Source organism: Myxine glutinosa, chromosome 12 (genome assembly GCF_964187855.1).
Source record: "Myxine glutinosa chromosome 12, kmMyxGlut1.1, whole genome shotgun sequence".
Classification (NCBI taxonomy): Eukaryota; Metazoa; Chordata; class Myxini; order Myxiniformes; family Myxinidae; genus Myxine; species Myxine glutinosa.
Window position 1 is genome coordinate 53,344,711 of NC_136272.1, and position 20,173 is coordinate 53,364,883.

Here is a 20,173-nt window from a genome sequence, read left to right on the forward strand (position 1 = left end):
TGCCGGTCCTTCGTCTCCATTACCTCTACCACCTCGTCCAACCTCGCTGTCAGTCCCTCACGTACCATCTGACATTCCCTCTTTGTCGCTATTAAGTCGTTTTTTATGTCGTTTTGTGTCGCTTTTAAACCTCCTAATACCGCAGTGTTCCTTTGAACCTGCTCCGTTAGTCCTTTTTGTCCCTCCGTCAGCTGTTCCACCTCCTGCGTCAGGTCCTCTATGCCCCCTTGTAACTTTACAGTCCCTTTCTCACCTCCTTCTCCATGTGCTCCTTACAGTGCCTCACCTCCTCGCGCACTCCTCCGACCTCCTCACTCACTCCTCTTCTGATCTCCTCTCCCATCACTTGCATCTCCTGCCCAGATGCCACCCTCATCTGCTCCATTTCCTCCCTGTGAGCATCCAGTTTAGTTTCTACCCCCATTCTGACCCCCTCTATCTGCTGCTCCATTTGTTTAACTTCCCTTTCCGCTTGGTCCCTCATGTCCCTCAATTTGCCTTCCATACTGTTTTCTAACCCTATTAACCATTTCTCACCTCTTTTATCCCGTTGTCTAACCCCTCAAAATTATTGTCTAACTTCCCAAATTTCTTGTCTAACTCCTTAAAATTATTGTCTAACCCCTCTCCGGTACCCCTCGCTTCGTCCCTCATTACCCCTATTTTGCCTCCAATCGCTCACCCTGAGCATCCATCCGGTTCCCCATTACCCCAATTGCTCATTCTGAGCCTCCATCCGGTTCCCCATTTGTCCCATACTGCTTTTCAAACTCTAATTTGGTCTCCCAATTGCTCACCCATTTGTTCCATAAGGGCCCTCATTTGCAGGAGGAAAAGGTTCGAATCCACCAGGGGCGCTGCCACGGTCGCGGGCGCGGTGACCAGCGAGGCGCCATTTTGCGCCCCCGCAACGTCGGGCGCAACGACGCTATTTTGTGCGTCTGCTACCCTCGCTGCTTCGCACTCCTCGCGTCCCTCAATTTGGTCCTGGACCGACCCTGCCTCACTCTCCCCTACCGGACCCAGCTGTCTTGATCCGCCATAGCGCGACTTTCAAAATTCGGGTTTTTATTTCCGTAAAACAAATCAAATTTCGTCGTTATAATTTCGAGCGCGGGAAACGCGCTCCGGATCGAATTCTACCTCCCAACACCAATTGTTACCCTAGTGGTACAATTGGTGTTCCAAAATTTGGGCCTAATAAATTTAGTCCCAGGTTCGAATCCGACACTCCTGACACAATTGTTACAGACGCGGTTGTGGATGTTGGTCTACCGAGCGGTTTGGTATGACCGCGCCTGCACGTTTACCCGATTATACTCGAACGTTGACTAAGTCGCGCTATGCTAAATCAATGATGGAAAAGGACACAACGGCTGGATTAAAATGACACGACACCAAGGGTTCAGTTCTCAAGACCTCCGGAAGAGGTTATAATATTGCGGAAGGTCAGATTACAGGAATGAGAGGGACAGCATAGAAAGACAGGCACTTAGACACACTCTTATATTAGCCCCGACAGACGACAGATAAACGGGACAAAACTGACTCACACGGGGATTGATGGCAAGGAAAGCGGGTAGTCGATGGCTCAAGGTGCACTCTTGGCTCAAGGACAGAATCGACCCGCTCCGGTCCAGAGATGCGGGAGGCCTCACTCAGCGCTCGAAGGTCGTGACTTGTCTTCTTCAGTCGGGGGCGCATCTCACGTCACGTCCGGTAAGTGGCTGCGTATATCCGGCGGGGAGTGACACGCCCTCAGCTCGTTAGCTCCGCCCCAGATGGAATCGGCCCGTTGCTTCTCATTGGGTGCGTGCGGGGGGGTTACCGGCTCCGCCCTTGACGAGGGGCTGACAGGGAGCCCCTTCGTGGTAACCCCGTCGGAGCGCATGGTCATGGCGGCTAACCGAGCCGGTGTGAGGACGCACACTCCCCCGCGCCGCGCCGCCCCCATCTCCACTGTTGTTGTAGTTGTAGTTGTAGTTGTTGTTGTTGTAGTTGTTGTTGTAGTTGTTGTAGTTGTTGTTGTTGTTTCATGGGGAAGATGGGAGGAGGTAAGGGGAGGTCCTAAACTCACTACTGGTGCCATACGATCACAATTTCGTGCAACGAAGAGTCAGAATTAATGGAAACGAGTCCTTAACTGACATAGACTAAGAATAACTAGCAAGATGTCCTATAGTTGTCTACGTGAGATGCGGTGAACCTGGGCACGACATTTAATGGGGGAAAAAGGGGAAGGTCGGTTCTACAGAGTGTTATTTACAGGCAATGGGACTAGGGAATGGGGGATTGGGGATAGTTGGGGAGTATTGGGGAAATAGGGGAGTATTTACAAGCGGATATTGAGGCCAAGTCCCATATCTGCAACAATATGATAGTCTACTAGTGTACCAAATTTGGTGCTTGTATCACAAAATGCACAACAGGTTTGCTATGCTGCTACACTATAAGATATATTACTTTTTCGTTTGATGACAGTCGTCACAAAAACGTCAACAATGATGCCGACATATATTTCTTCGTTTTTATTTCATTCAACATTAGCCGGAAGTAAAATATGTTTCAGGAAATTACCGAGAGATATTTCTTCGTTTTTTTTATTAGTTATGTGCGCATACACTTTAAATAGGTTTATTTGAAATCTTTAATTTTCCACAATATAATTTACTTGCCATTTATCATTTGATGATTACGAGACACTTCCTCTTGAGGATAGTGACAATTCATGCGCTGCGTGGAAACTTCTATTTCCAAAATGAATGAGACGATCGATGAAGAATGCACACTTGAACAGGATGTAGCAAGAAAGCGAATGAGACGGGCGAACGAGTGCGTCGACGAACGTCAATGCAAACTTGCGGGGTCACCCGTGGGAATCCCACGGGCATGGATGTGTGTGACATTTCGACATATTGAGTTAGATGCTGCACATTCATTTTTACAAAATGGTTACTGGCAAGTCATCAGATCCAGAAATGGTGTAATGAACACAATTTATTTACGCGCAAGCAAGAAAGCAAGACGGCCCGATTTCCGATTCCGACGGGCGAGACGGGCCGACGGGCGAGACGGGCCGATTTGGAGCAAGAAAAAGAACGAGACGGGAGAAAAACGAGAGAAACGAGACGGGGAAAGCCGATTGGAGAGGCGAGTGAGGAGCGATGGGAGAGGCGAGTGAGGAGCGATGGGAGAGGCGAGTGAGGAGCGATTGGAGAGGCGAGTGAGGAGCGATTGGAGAGGCGAGTGAGGAGCGATTGGAGAGGCGAGTGAGGAGCGATTGGAGAGGCGAGTGAGGAGCGATTGGAGAGGAGAGTGAGGGTTTGGAGAGGAGAGGTGTGTGAGGGATTGGAGAGGTGAGGGATTGGAGAGGAGAGGAATGTGAGGGATTGGAGAGGAGAGGAGTGCTAGGTGGAGAGAGGAGAGTGTCAGGTGGAGAGAGGAGAGTGTCAGGTGGAGAGAGGAGAGTGTCAGGTGGAGAGAGGAGAGTGTCAGGTGGAGAGGAGTGAGGGGCCACATATTATGTGAAAGAAATAAATTGTGTTCATTGCACCATTTCTGGATCTGATGAATTGCCAGTAACCATTTTGAATGTGCAGCATCTAACTCAATATGTCGAAATGTCCCACGGGTGACCCCACTATATTTCTTCGTTTTTATTTCATTCAACATTATTATCCGGAAGTAAAGGTTCACATGTTCATTTCACGTGTGCAAAAACAAACTCCATTTCACGTGTGCATGGACATGAAACACAGACGGGAAATTGCTAAGAGATATTTCGTTCGAAGCAATTCTACACCGCCCAAATAAAATATTTCACCGATACACCGAGCGAATTTCAGCGAATTTCAGCGAATTTCACCGAGTTTCAGAAAATTACCCAGAGATATTTCTTCGTTTTTATTTCATTAGTTACTAGCAGAAGTACTCAGCGTTGCCGGCCGGGGGAAGGGGGAAGGGCACGTACACTTTAAACATGTATATACATGTGGGATGTGGGATATATACATGTGGGACGTGTGTGTGTGTGCGTGTGCGCGTGTGTGTGTGTGTGTGTGTGTGTGTGTGTGTGTGTGTGTGTGTGTATGTGTGTGTGGGGGTGTACATGTGTGTATGTGTATATGTGTATGTGTGTGCATGTGTGTCGGTGTACATGTGTGTGTACACATGTGTATGTGTGTGTATATATGTGTCTATGTGTATATATGTGTGTGTCTGTATGTGTGTATATATATATATATATATATATATATATATATATATATATATATATATGTGTGTGGGTGTACATGTGTGTGTACGTGTGTGTGTATGTATGTATATGTGTATGCATGTGTGTGTGTATGTGTATGCATGTGTGTGTGTGTGTCTGTGTGTGTGTATGTGTATATGTGTATGTGTCTGTGTGTGTATATGTGTATGTGTGTGTATCCATATGTGTATGTGTATATGTGTGTATGTGTATATGCATGTGTCGGTGTACATGTGTGTGTACGTGTGCGTGCATGTGTGTGTGTGTGTGTATGTGTATGTGTGTATATATATGTGTGTGTATGTGTATGTGTATATGTGTGTCGGTGTACGTGTGTGTGTGTGTGTGTGTGTGTGTGTGTGTGTGTGTGTGTGTGTGTGTGTGTGTGTGTGTGTGTGTGTGTGTGTGTGTGTTAATAAGAGAGAGACCGAATTGTGAGATACAGAAATGAAAAAACGAGGTGTGTGTGTGTGTGTGTGTGTGTGTGTGTGTGTTATTGTGAAACAGGTGCAGCATCCAACTCAATATGTCGAAATGTCACACACGTCCATGCCCGTGGGATTCCCACGGGTGACCCCACTAGTATATATATACTAGCTTGGCTCGGCTCGCCGAGTGTCGTTACTGAGGAACAGGCTCTTATTTTAGCTGAGGATAATGACTGCACCTGAGTTGCTGTGTTGTCATGATTTACACCAATCATAATACAAACAATTATTTTGCACAAATGTATTTGTTGTGTTTGTGATATTACATTTTTATAGGCAATTTCGGTTGAATGTTTTTTTTCAAGAAATAACCCCTCAGCACATACATCGGGGAGGGGTAGTTGCAGACTGGAAGTTTGGGACGATTACACCTCACCACCACGTCATTTAAAACACCTCACCACCACATAATTTAAAACACCTCACCACCACATAATTTGAAACACCTCACTCCCACCTAATTTAAACACCTCATCACCAAGTAATTTAAAACACGTCACCACCACGTAATTCAAAAAACCTCACCACCACATCATTCAAAACACCTCACCACCATGTAATTCAAAACACCTCACCCCCACGTCATTCAAAACACCTCACCACCACGTAATTCAAAAGCCCTCACGACCACGTAATTCAAAACACCTCACCACCACATAATTAAAAACACCTCATCCACATGTAATTCAAAACACATCACGTAATTCAAAACCCCTCACGACCACGTAATTCAAAACACCTCACCACCACATCATTAAAAACACCTCATCCACATGTAATTCAAAACACCTCATCACCACGTAATTCAAAACACCTCACCCCCACGTAATTTAAAACATCTCACCCCCACCTAATTCAAAACACCTCACCCCCACCTAATTCAAAACACCTCACCCCCACCTAATTCAAAACACCTCACCCCCACCTAATTCAAAACACCTCACCACCACGTTATTCAAAACCCCTCACGACCACGTAATTTAGAAGACCTCACCATCACATAATTAAAAACACCTCAATACCAAGTCATTCAAAACACCTCACCACCACCTAATTTAAAACACCTCACCACCAACTAATTCAAAACACCTCACCACCAACTAATTCAAAACACCTCACCACCACGTAATTCAAAACCCCTCACGACCACGTAATTCAAAAGACCTCACCACCACATAATTAAAAACACCTCAATACCAAGTCATTCAAAACACCTCACCACCACCTAATTTAAAACACCTCACCACCAACTAATTCAAAACACCTCACCACCACGTAATTCAAAACCTCTCACGACCACGTAATTCAAAAGACCTCACCACCACATAATTAAAAACACCTCAATACCAAGTCATTCAAAACACCTCACCACCACCACCTAATTTAAAACACCTCACCACCAACTAATTCAAAACACCTCACCACCACGTAATTAAACACACCTCACCACCAAGTAATTAAAAACACCTCACCAGTCACCACCACTTAATTCAAAACACCTCACCACCAAGTAATTAAAAACACCTCACCAGTCACCACCACGTAATTCAAAACACCTCACCACCACATAATTCAAAACACCTCACCACCACGTAATTCAAAACACCTCACCACCACATGATTCAAAACCACCACCACGTTATTAAAAACACTTCACAACCACGGAAACAAAAGTTTCAGGGAGTAGTTCAGTGACAACACAGATACTGCCCAGATATGTAGATATATAAATCGATGACCAAGTGTGCCTGAGTTGCTGTTTTGTCATGGTGGACACCAATCATAACAAACAATTATTTTGCATAAATGTTTTTGTCATATACGTGATATTACATTTCATAAACAATTGAAGTTGAATACTTAAGTTGAAAAAATACATCTTTTTCAATTTTTGTTTTTCAACAAAAGTTGTTTTTTCAAAAAATTTCAAAACAAAGACCCTTGAAGACACACACAGGAGAGATAGGTTCATACCCGAAGTTTCGTACGATTTTACAAAAGTTTGAGGTAGTAATTCAGTGACAAGACAAGACAAGTGACAAGACACTGCACAGATATATTTATAGATATGCTGTGTGTGTATATATATATATATATATATATATATATATACAGGGGGCTGCAAAAGTAGGTATACAGTAAGGATTATACCAGTATTACCAGTATTATAATAGTTTTGAGGGATTTTGAGGGAAATAGTTTTGAGGGACATTTGAGGGATTAATATGTTTATTATTGATATGTTTATTATTGATATGTTATTATTGATATGCTTGTATAATCAATAAAATACGTTTTGTGCGCACGTTTTTTTTCTTCATAACTGTATACCTACTTTTGCAGCCCCCTGTATGTATGTATATATATATATATATATATATATATATATATATATATATATATATATATATATATATATATATATATATATATATATATATATATATATATTGTTACTGATCGCGGTTTAAGATGTTAGTTACCGAGCAGTTTGGTATTGCCGCGACCTAACAGGATCCCTGACTCACCCGATTCACCCAGGACTTTGGCCGGATGGCACCACAGCTAGTCAATAGGGAAAAGACAAAGGCGACACGGATGTGAAGAAGAAGAAGCAGAAGACAAAAAGGTTGGAAATACCACTAAATTTATTCCTACTATTTACATGCTCAAAGTAACCAAGGAGAAGGAAAGATAATAAAATAATATACAGAAGGATTAGAGACACAGTGCAATTATTAACTTATACAGCTTAATTAACCCAGGACAGAACAAACAAAAGACACTGACTCAAGCGGGGAATTGCAGTAATGGCAGGATGTGGATGGCTGGAGGGAGAGGGAGGTCCAAGGGGGTCCCGCAGCACAACCGGCGCGTTTAGCAGCCGCCGTTCAGGCCAGGCCCCACGCTGCTGTTTTGGCTGCTGTTTACGTCGCGTGCTTTGCCAGGCCTTGTCCCACTCGTCTGGTCCAAACCCTCAACTCTTTCTTGTTTCTCTCACTCCTCACCACCGACTCCTCACCGCAACCAACTGACCACCGACTCCTTACCACCGCAACCAACGCAACCACTGACCCTCCTCTGGCAACCGACTCAGACCAACTCCTTGTGACCAACTCAAAGTGCATCTCCGACCAACTCACTGTGACCACTTCCGTTTGCGCCTTTTATAGCGCCTCCAGCGATTACGCCGCCGGCGTTTTGGACACGCCCATCGGGGTGCTCACCTCGGCCCTGGTTGGTCGCGCGACCCTCGGGCTCCGCCCTGGATGACGACGGGCGGGCGCGCCCCTCCTCCCCTCTGACGAGGTGGAGACACGCCTTTTTCTTCTCCGACTCAAAGCACATGGTCAATGGCGGTTATTGGAGGGGAGGTGATTGGGAATCGAGGGCTCAGCAGTGACGAGAGGGGATGTAATATGGAAATGGAGGTTTTGGGGATGGGAAGGAAAGGGAGATTTTGGGGATGGGAAGGAAAGGGGATCTATTCTCTTTCACTGGTGCAATGGAGTATTTCAATTAATGGAAGACACAGCCTTACACTAATACACATAATAAGGATATAACTGTCAAAAAAGATATATCGTGTCCTGCATGTATGTTTTATGGACTAACTACGGGAACGCCCTTTGACCTTTATACAACCACAAACGGAGGGAGGAGGGGTGATATTTTACAACAACCTTTTACAACAACATTTTACCACAACAATAAATAAAAAAAAACATTCTCATATCCACAACAATATATATATATATATATATATATATATATATATATATATATATATATATATATATATATGTAAAAGATAGATAAAATATGTTGACATAAATCGAATAGCGTGGATCGGGATGCTGTGCTTGCCTCACTATACATCGCTGCAGAGGCACAAGTTTGTTTGAACTTAGGATAATGACTATATGAGTTGTTGTGTCGTCATGATTTAAGCCAATGATAATGCAAACATTTCTTCTGCTCAAATTTATTTGTAATATCAGTGATGTTACATCTTTATAAGCAATTTAAGTTCAGGATAGTGATAACACTTCACTGTAAACAATACAACAACATGTCGCAGTTCTTGGAAGGTGAGGCAACTGCTTGATAGCGAAACGAATATTGTCAGGGTGGCCAACGCGTCATGATCCTACATACAGTTGACCATATGTGAAGACCGGTTGTTCTAGCCACAAGCACACCCTAGACAAACTCTGCCCCTGACTCTTGTTTATGGTCATGGCAAAGGCAATTCTCACTGGGAACTGACGTCGTTGCCAATGGAATGGGAAAATCCCATCTGTAGGTTGAAGAGTGATGCGAGGGATAAACACACTGCGACCTGCATTGTCACCATTAGCAATAATAGCCTTTAGGAGGCGGCCACAGATAACTTCTTTCACGATTAACCGTGTCCCATTTAATTGCAGAGTCCTGGCTTCGCGTTGAGGTTGCGGAGCAAGATTAACGGCATGCCATCCTTGAGTGAGAGTTGATGAGGTGGCATTCCGGCAATGTTAAGGGAATTGAGATATTCAGTTGGCAAACGTGTGGCATCGTCATCATCATCATCATTTACCGTCTTGTCTGCACTTTGACAAAGTGTTGGTGTTCCAGGAAATGTATCTGACATGACCTCGTTGATGGTATCCACCAATGTGTTATTTGGTGCTAATATTGCACGATCTGCCATCCACTTATGATCTGTGTGGTGTCGGTGAAAGTCAGGAAAGACCCAGTCAATGACTTCACTCATGGATCTACTTGATTGTTTCACGTGAGGTGCTGTCAATTTGCATGCACATTTCCTCTGGTATTTCAATGCATGCCTCATTGTTGTAGGGTAGCTGTCCGTTGCCAAGTTGTAGTAGCCAACGATCAAACTCCCTCGATTTTTTATAATGTCCAATGTCCATTCATAAGCACACGCATATTCTCGGTAAGGTGGAATATCTTGAAATGTTGCCACAACACAGAGAATATTTCAGAGAGGCATTGACAATCTGGGCACGTGATCCATGTTTAATAACAGGAAGCACCTGTCTAAAGTGTCCAGCAGAGAACTATTACTTTTCCCCCAAAAGGTATGTCTTGGTTGGTGATGTCTCGTAATGTACGGTGGTCAAGTGCCTCAAGTAGGTGCCTGTGACTCATTGGAGCCTCGTCCCATACAATAAGGTTTGCTCTACGAATTAGGTCAGCAAGAACACTTTGGTGAGATATCGATATTGATAATGTTGTTGAGTCAGTGACCATGATGGGGGCTTTGAACCTGGAATGAAATGTACGTCCACCCAGCAGAAGTGTAGCCGCAATACCACTTGAGGCAACAGCTAGAGAAACATTCATTTTGTCACTGTGCAGGGTGTGTGCAGCAGCTAGCAGAGTGTTCAGTGTATAGGTTTTACCTGTCCCACCTCTTGCATCCAGGAAGATAGCCAATGGTTCCTTTTTCTGTAAAGCAACTATAACAGTGTCATATACATATACCTCACGTTGAGAGGGTAGAAGTGCATTTGGGCCATGCAAGCGTTGGTTTACAATGTTTCTCAAAGTTTTAAAATCATAAGCAAGTTCAAATTCCTCCTGAATAATCATTGGCAGTTGTGGTTGTGCAATATTTCCATTGATTGCTTGCACTGTTGCACGCAAATCATTTGTGACATTTGGCAGATGAAACTCAGAAAGTTGTCTGTCGTGGTGTTGAAGGCGATGCTCAACGTCCAGCGATACCATTGCACGCAGGAGTTGATGATCAGCTTGCTTATTGAGGAACCCGAGGAAGAAAGTCATCCCACCAGTGCATATGGTGATGGTCGAAGACCATAACTGGGTCAGCAGGGTTTCAAAAGAGTAGAGTAGGAGGGTCACAAAGAGCTCCCTGATTTGTGGGCACATTTGTATTGCTTCTGCAATCTGCATCTGTCAATGCAAAATGCCATTCTCCATCATTTTGAAGGAGACCAAGCGTCTCACACATGCACTTTGGAAAGTTTCATGGCACTGACCATTAATAGTCCTCTACTTCCTTCTACATTTATTTCCATCACTCTTCTCAACCAGTCACTTTCATCCTTCCTCAACACATGACCAAACCATCTCAACCTGTTTCTCTTCACAGCATCAATCACAGGCTCTATTCCCATCATCTTTCGCAATTCATCATTTGTCTTCCTCTCTCTCAACGATACTCTGCACATCCACCGAACCATTCCCATTTACACCCTTTCCAGCCTTCGTTGCTGCTCTACGTTCATTACCTATGTCTCGCTCCCATAAATCATAACACTTATCACACATGCAGCATACACCTTTCCCTTCAGCTTCAACGACACTACCCTCCTCATCAGCACGCCACTCAGTTCCCGAAACTTCTTCCATGCACATCTCACTCTAGCAACCGTTGCTGAGTCTGATCCACCTTCTACATTCAACATGTCTCCGAGGTAGCAAAATGTTTTCACTCCCCCTTCCTCTTCATTAACGGTATGGACCTCAAACATCCGGGGCCTTCGCTCAAACTTGACTGATCTCTCCATACAGGTTGCTTCTGACAAACCAGACGTGATCTGCTTAACAGAAACTTTCCTACCTCATGGTGTCTCTGATTCCTTGGTATCTATCCCAGGTTATTCGCACCTCCAGGAAGGTTAGACCTGAGCCATGTCCTGGAGGTGGGGTTGCTATCTTTATAAAAAAAACTCTTCCTCACTCGCCCTGCACTGCCCTCTCTCCACCTCACCCCCAGGAATACCTTTGGCTACGGCTTCCCCTTCGCTCCCACCTTTTGTTCATATGTGTGTTGTGCCGTCCACCAAACAGTGATGACTCCATATACATCTCGCTGTCTGATAATATGGACCAACTTCTATCTACCCATCCCAACTCTCTCTTCCTCATATGTGGTGATTTCAATTGTCACCATGCCAGTTGGCTGGGTGTGGGTACCTCTATCACAAGCCATGGCTCCTCAGCAAAGGACTTCTGCGACTCACTGGGACTCACGGTCTGGCACCACCCTCTGCTCACCAAACTCTCCTCCTTTGGTATCCATGGAAATCTCCACGCATGGCTGGCGGACTTCCTCTCTAGTCGTAGTCAACGTGTGGCCCTGAATGGGTTTATCTCATCTCCTCTTCCTGTTCAGGCTGGAGTTCCCCAAGGCAGTGTTCTGGGCCCTGTGCGTTTTCTGGTCTTCATCAATGATCTCTCTGACTCTCTTGGAAAATCCTCTCTATCTCTTTGCTGATGACTCTACTCTCTGCCACTCCATACCTATTCCTTCAGATAGGCAGGCAGCAGCCTCCTCACTCTCTGCAGACCTCGACAAAATCACAGACTGGGCAAACAAGTGGAACATTTCAATCCTGAAAAATCTCACACTATCACTATGTCTCTTCGAAAAGACCGTCCGGACAACCCTCCCATGTACTTTGTCAACAAACTTCTCCACGACGTTATGTCACTCAAGCTTTTGGGTCTCACTATCTGCCATGATCTTTCCTGGGAAAACCACATTTCAAATCTGGCCTCCAAAGCCAGCCGCCGACTGGGCATCCTCCGTCGTGCGAAGTCCTTCCTTGGCACACCTGAGCTCCTCACCACATACAAGGCTTTCATCTGCAGCTCAATGGAATACTACACTCCCCTCTGGGCTGGTGCTCCTGCCTCACACCTAGCTCGTCTTCACGCGGTTGAAACCAAAGCGTTCAGAATCATTGGAATCTCCCGCGATGAAGCTAACTCCAAGGGCCATTCACTCACTCACCGCCGGCAGGTTGGTGGTCTTTCCGTCTTCTACCGACTCCTCTCCGGCCTTGCCCTCCCAGCTGTCTCTGGGCTCTGTCCCCCAAATATTCCTGCAGGTCGCACAAGATCTGCCTGCAACCCTCTTATGGTTAAACTGCCAAAATCAAGACTCTGCTCACCTTCACTCCTTCATTCCTCTTTTCTCCTGCCTCTGGAACAAACTCCCTCACTCTCTTCAATCCCACTCCTCCCTCCAGGTCTTTAAAACAGCTGTTCACCACCATCTCTTATCTTCCCCCATCCAAAACCTTGATCTTTTCTACCCCTGCTAATTTCACCCCAAATCCACTTTTTTGAAATACCAACTTCTGTGCTGGAAGTCCTTGGTGTACTTGTGTTTTATACTTCTCCCACCCCCCCCCCCCCTTCCCACGCCTCCTCCCCCCAAGCCCTCTCCCTCCCACACATCTCCCGATGTCCCTGCTCTCAAATGTTGTGTTTGTGTGCTTCCCCTTCTCTCCCCATCTTGTCTACTGCTCCCTCTTTTTATATATTTTGTTTGTTAGATTTGTTTGTGAAATAAATGTTAGCTCTTTCACAAGCCTCGATTCTGTAAACAAAAAAACAAACCCCCACCCCCCCCAAAAAAAACCCTCCTTTACGTTCTGAGCCAGCACCTCCATCACAGCTACAAATAGTAGTGACCTTAGTACCGACCCCTGATGCGCTCCCACCTTCACCTCAAACTCACCACTGTTCCCATCCTTCATCCTTACAGCTGTACGCGCTCTTTTGTACATTGCCATCACTACTCTGATCAACCATTCCTCCACTCCTAACTTCCTCAATGCCCGTGTCAATACTTCGTGTGGAACCCTATCGAATGCTTCCTCCAGATCAACAAACCCAAGAAACAGCTTCTTCCTCTTCTCCATGTACTTCTCCTGCAACTGCCTCACAATAAAAAGCGCGTCTGTCGTTCCTCTTCCTGGCATAAATCCAAAACTGCATTTCGTCGATCTGCACTTTCTTCCTTATCCTCCTCTCCAACACCCTTTCCAATACCTTCATTCCATGCTCCAATAACTTTATCGCTCGGTACGAGCCACACTCCAGAGGGTCACCTTTCCCCTTGTATAGAGGGACGAGGGTACTCAGTTCCCAATCCACTGGAATGCGGCCTTCTTTCACCACCAGATTACAGATCTCTGTCATTCTCTTCACACCCCAACTTCCTGCTGCCTTCAACACATCTCCCACAACTCCCGTCAGCCCTCCTGCTTTTCTACTCTTCATTGCTTTTATCGCTTCCTCAACTTCCTTCTCAGTTATCTTCTCTGCCGGTCCTAAAACTGGGTTACTCTCTATGTTGCCATGCCATTCATTCTCTGCATTCAACAGCATTTCCATACATCTCTTCCGTCTTCCTTTAATTCCATCTGGGTCCACAACGATTTGTCCCAAGCAACTCACCCCCATCACATCACACCTCTCTTTCGCTATCTGCTTTGCAATCCTGAATACCGCTCTCTGACCCTCTTCCGAATCCAAGCGTTCTCCGAACATTTTCCTGCATGCCTCCTGTGCCTTTGCTACCTCTTTCTTTGCAGCCTTCTTGGCTGCCTTATAGCCTTTGCTACCTCTTTCTTTGCAGCCTTCTTGACTGCCTTATAACTTTCATGCTCTGCTTTTTCTGCTCCCGTACCCTTCGCCTTCTGCCACTCCTTGAACTTCTTCCTCTTCTCGTCAATCCTCTTTCCAACTTCATCATCCCACCACCATGTTCCCAAGTGCCTCGGTGGTCCTTTTGTCCATCCACATACCTCACCACCGGCTCCCAACAGACTATCTTTCATTGACATCCAATCACTTTCAAGCTCAACCACATCAGCCTCTACCCTACTCAGCCTCTCTTTTAATGCCTCCCTTACTGGCACCTCTTTCAACCTCCACACCTTCATTCTCGGTTGGTACTTCACCCGCCGAGCTCTCCTCGCACCTTTCACCCTCATGTCGCAGACAACCAAGTGGTGCTGTGAAACAGCCTCCTCCCCCGGGATCACCTTTGTGTCCCGGAGGTGCCCCATATCTCGCCTACGCACCATCAGGTAGTCAACGGTTGTCGTCGATCCACCTGAGTGTTGTGGAAAACCAATCAGGTCCACACAACTTTAGTCCAACTTCTGGTTTAATTCCATTTAGATCATGACATCATCCTGTAATGCAGGAAATGCAATAAGCATAAGATATGGCATCACATGGGACCATTCATAACATTCAATGTAAGCAATGTAAGCAAGCTGAATATTCTATGCTGGCGTACCGTTAGCGAGTCTACCAGATGTAACGTGTCACAGGAGAAGTCTCGGAGCACCGTCCGCAGCAGCGGGTCTTATAGTCGCGCCCCTAGCGGTGTCAACCAGGGTCGGGTGACGAAGGGTGTAACGCCAAGTCGTCGGGCCCTGGTAGACTCGGTGAGGGGAGGGTCGGTAGACTTTCGGCGATGGGAGCGTCGGGAGAGTCCATAGTCTCATAGATGGGTTCGATCGGTTCGTCCGATCTAAATATCTCTAATTCTGGGAGATTTAATCTATCTCTAATTCTGGGGGATTTAATCGATCTCTAATTCTGGGGTATTTAATCTACCTCTAATTATGTGGGATTTAATCTTTCTCTAATTCTGGGGGATTTAATCTATCTGCAATTCTGGGGGATTTAATCTATCTCTAATTCTGGAGGATTTAATCTATCTCTAATTCTGGGGTAATTAATCTTTCTCTAATTGCAGGGGAATGAATCTATTTCTAATTCTGGGGGATTTAATCTATCTCTAATTCTGGGAGATTTAATCTATCTCTAATTCTGAGGGATTTAATCTATCTCTAATTCTGGGGGATTTAATCTATCTCTAATTCTGGGGAATTTAATCTATCTCTAATTCTGGGGGATTTAATCGATCTCTAATTCTGGGGGATTTAATCTTTCTCTAATTATGTGGGATTTAATCTTTCTCTAATTCTGGGGGATTTAATCTATCTCTAATTCTGGGGGATTTAATCTGTCTCTAATTCTGGGGGATTTAATCTATCTGTAATTCTGGGGGATTTAATCTATCTCTAGTTGCGGGGGAATGAATCTATCTCTAATTCTGGGGGATGTAATCTATCTCTAATTGTGGGGGAATTCATCTTTCTCTAATTCTAGGGGATTTAATCTGTCTCTAATTCTGAGGGAATTAATCTATCTCTAATTTTGGGGGAATTAATTCTGGGGGATTTAATCTATCTCTAATTCTGGGGGATTTAATCTGGGGGATTTAATTCTGGAGGATTTAATCTATCTCTAATTTTGGGGGATTTAATCTATCTCTAATTTTGGGGGATTTAATCTATCTCTAATTGTGGGGGAATGAATCTATCTCTAATTCGGGGGCATTTAATCTATGTCTAATTGTGGGGGAATTAATCTTTCACTAATTCTGGGGATTTAATCTGTCTCTAATTCTGGAGGATTTAATATTTCTCTAATTCTGGGGGATTTCGTCTCTCTAATTCTGGGGGATTTCATCTATCTCTACTTCTGGGGAATTTAATCTTTCTCTAATTCTGGGGGGATTGAATCTTTCTCTAATTCTGGGGGCTTTAGTCTTTCTCTAATTCTGGGGGATTTAATCTTTCTTTAATTCTGGGGGATTTAATATATCTATAATTGTGGGGGAATTAATTCTGGGGGATTTAATCTATCTCTAATTCTGGGGGATTTAATCTGGGGGATTTAATTCTGGGGGATTTAATATATCTCTAATTCTGGGAGATTTAATCTATCTCTAATTCTGGGGTAATTAATCTTTCTCTAATTATGTGGGATTTAATCTTTCTCTAATTCTGGGGGATTTAATCTAACTCTAATTCTGGGAGATTTAATCTATGTCTAATTCTGGGGGATTTAATCTGGGGGATTTAATTCTGGGGGATTTAATCTATCTCTAATTCTGGGGGATTTAATCTTTCTCTAATTCTGGGTGATTTAATCTATCTCTCCTTCTGGGGAATTTAATCTTTCTCTAATTCTGGGGGGATTGAATCTTTCTCTAATTCTGGGGGATTTAGTCTTTCTCTAATTCTGGGGTATTTAATCTTTCTTTAATTCTGGGGGATTTAATCTATCTCTAATTGTGGGGGAATTAATTCTGGGGGATTTATTCTGGGGCACTTAATCTATCTCTAATTCTGGGGGATTTAATCTGGGGGATTTAATTCTGGGGGATTTAATCTATCTCTAATTCTGGGAGATTTAATCTATCTCTAATTCTGGGGTAATTAATCTTTCTCTAATTCTGGGGTAATTCATCTTTCTCTAATTATGAGGGATTTAATCTATCTCTAATTCTGGGAGATTTAATCTTTCTCTAATTATGTGGGATTTAATCTATCTCTAATTCTGGGAGATTTAATCTATCTCTAATTCTGGGGAAATTCATCTTTCTCCAATTATGTGGGATTTAATCTATCTCTAATTCTGGGGTAATTAATCTATCTCTAATTCTGGGGTAATTCATCTTTCTCTAATTATGTGGGATTTAATCTCTCTAATTCTGGGGGATTTAATCTATCTCTAATTCTGGGGGATTTCATCTATCTCTAATTCTGGGGTAATTCATCTTTCTCTAATTATGTGGGATTTAATCTTTCTCTAATTCTGGGGGATTTAATCTATCTCTAATTCTGGGAGATTTAATCTATCTCTAATTCTGGGGGATTTAATCGATCTCTAATTCTGGGGGATTTAATCTATCTCTAATTACAGGGGAATGAATCAATTTCTAATTCTGGGCGATTTAATCTATCTCTAATTCTGGGAGATTAAATCTATCTCTAATTCTGGGGGATTTAATCTATCTCTAATTCTGGGGGATTTAATCTATCTCTAATTCTGGGGTAATTAATCTTTCTCTAATTATGTGGGATTTAATCTTTCTCTAATTCTGGGGGATTTAATCTATCTCTAATTCTGGGGGATTTAATCTATCTCTAATTCTGGGGGATTTAATCTATCTCTAATTCTGGGGGATTTAATCTATCTCTAATTCTGGGGTAATTAATCTTTCTCTAATTATGTGGGATTTAATCTTTCTCTAATTCTGGGGGATTTAATCTATCTCTAATTCTGGGAGATTTAATCTGTCTCTAATTCTGGGGGATTTAATCTATCTGTAATTCTGGGGGATTTAATCTATCTCTAGTTGCGGGGGAATGAATCTATCTCTAATTCTGGGGGATTTAATCTATCTCTAATTGTGGGGGAATTCATCTATCTGTAATTCTAGGGGATTTAATCTATCTCTACTTCTGGGGAATTTAATCTTTCTCTAATTCTGGGGGGATTGAATCTTTCTCTAATTCTGGGGGCTTTAGTCTTTCTCTAATTCTGGGGGATTTAATCTTTCTTTAATTCTGGGGGATTTAATTCTGGGGGATTTAATCTATCTCTAATTCTGGGGGATTTAATCTGGGGGATTTAATTCTGGGGGATTTAATATATCTCTAATTCTGGGAGATTTAATCTATCTCTAATTCTGGGGTAATTAATCTTTCTCTAATTATGTGGGATTTAATCTTTCTCTAATTCTGGGGGATTTAATCTAACTCTAATTCTGGGAGATTTAATCTATGTCTAATTCTGGGGGATTTAATCTGGGGGATTTAATTCTGGGGGATTTAATCTATCTCTAATTCTGGGGGATTTAATCTTTCTCTAATTCTGGGTGATTTAATCTATCTCTCCTTCTGGGGAATTTAATCTTTCTCTAATTCTGGGGGGATTGAATCTTTCTCTAATTCTGGGGGATTTAGTCTTTCTCTAATTCTGGGGTATTTAATCTTTCTTTAATTCTGGGGGATTTAATCTATCTCTAATTGTGGGGGAATTAATTCTGGGGGATTTATTCTGGGGCACTTAATCTATCTCTAATTCTGGGGGATTTAATCTGGGGGATTTAATTCTGGGGGATTTAATCTATCTCTAATTCTGGGAGATTTAATCTATCTCTAATTCTGGGGTAATTAATCTTTCTCTAATTCTGGGGTAATTCATCTTTCTCTAATTATGAGGGATTTAATCTATCTCTAATTCTGGGAGATTTAATCTTTCTCTAATTATGTGGGATTTAATCTATCTCTAATTCTGGGAGATTTAATCTATCTCTAATTCTGGGGAAATTCATCTTTCTCCAATTATGTGGGATTTAATCTATCTCTAATTCTGGGGTAATTAATCTATCTCTAATTCTGGGGTAATTCATCTTTCTCTAATTATGTGGGATTTAATCTCTCTAATTCTGGGGGATTTAATCTATCTCTAATTCTGGGGGATTTCATCTATCTCTAATTCTGGGGTAATTCATCTTTCTCTAATTATGTGGGATTTAATCTTTCTCTAATTCTGGGGGATTTAATCTATCTCTAATTCTGGGAGATTTAATCTATCTCTAATTCTGGGGGATTTAATCGATCTCTAATTCTGGGGGATTTAATCTATCTCTAATTACAGGGGAATGAATCAATTTCTAATTCTGGGGGATTTAATCTATCTCTAATTCTGGGAGATTAAATCTATCTCTAATTCTGGGGGATTTAATCTATCTCTAATTCTGGGGGATTTAATCTATCTCTAATTCTGGGGTAATTAATCTTTCTCTAATTATGTGGGATTTAATCTTTCTCTAATTCTGGGGGATTTAATCTATCTCTAATTCTGGGGGATTTAATCTATCTCTAATTCTGGGGGATTTAATCTATCTCTAATTCTGGGGGATTTAATCTATCTCTAATTATGGGGGATTTAATCTATCTCTAATTGTGGGGGAATTAATCCATCTCTAATTATGGGGGATTTAATCTATCTCCAATTCTGGGGTACAGTAATTAATCTTTCTCCAATTATGTGGGATTTAATCTATCTCTAATTCTGGGGTAATGAATCTATCTCTAATTCTGGGGTAATTAATCTATCTCTAATTCTGGGGTAATTAATCTATCTCTAATTCTGGGGTAATGAATCTCTCTCTATTTCTGAGCGAATTGATCAATCTGTATTTCTGAGAAAATTAATCGATCTTTAATTCCGAAGGAATTAATCAATCCGTATTTCTGAATGAATTATCTTTTTTTTGTTGGTTTATTGAGACAATGATCACATAAGCCGGAGTTATGCTTCTACGAAGATGCACGTAAGCGTCTCTGCATAGCTATGCAGAGAAGGGGTTTATGGGTAACCGTAGCCCGCATAGGCTCGCCGAGGGGTCGATGCGCACCCCTCCAAAATCTCAACAATGCGTCGCACGTAGCTGTGGTCATGTGCGTCAAACAAACGCTGATTGGTTGAGCAGGGAAGTATATCTGGTAGCATTGAGGGTTGGGCCCAGACCCAAATCCGGAACTAAAACAAAGAACCAAAACATTCAAACAGAATGTTTACACTTTTACTGGAGGTGGAAACGGGTTTCCATTTCTGGGTGCTTCTCCATTTTCTGTACATTCTTTAGTTTTAGTAAATGTGACACTGCCCCGTACTGCACGCGTTAACGTTACATGCAAGTAAGTTGGCAAACACCCATGCGGACGTCTGCGGGCGACACCCGTGCATGTTTGCAGAAGCATAAATCAGCCTTTACACCTAACAT

At 43.0% G+C, this 20,173-nt stretch overlaps 1 protein-coding gene across 3 annotated transcripts in view; it reads right to left on the minus strand.

Annotated features, from left to right (window-relative positions):
• The window catches only part of LOC137437374 (uncharacterized), a 41,594-nt gene that overhangs the window by 7,030 nt on the left and 14,391 nt on the right, over positions 1–20,173 (minus strand). Inside the window, exons 4-5 of one of the 3 annotated variants that reach the window (XM_078766821.1) lie at positions 14,448–14,708; positions 8,594–10,665 (exon numbers count right to left, since the gene is read on the minus strand). The exons of 1 other annotated variant lie outside the window; for it this stretch is intronic. In XM_078766821.1, coding sequence (XP_078622947.1) covers positions 9,787–10,665; positions 14,448–14,597 — 1,029 coding nt within the window. In that variant the 5' untranslated portion in view covers positions 14,598–14,708 and the 3' untranslated portion in view covers positions 8,594–9,786. Of the gene's footprint in view, positions 1–8,593; positions 10,666–14,447; positions 20,166–20,173 lie in introns of those variants that run through there. One more of the 3 variants, XM_078766822.1, reaches the window with a different exon arrangement.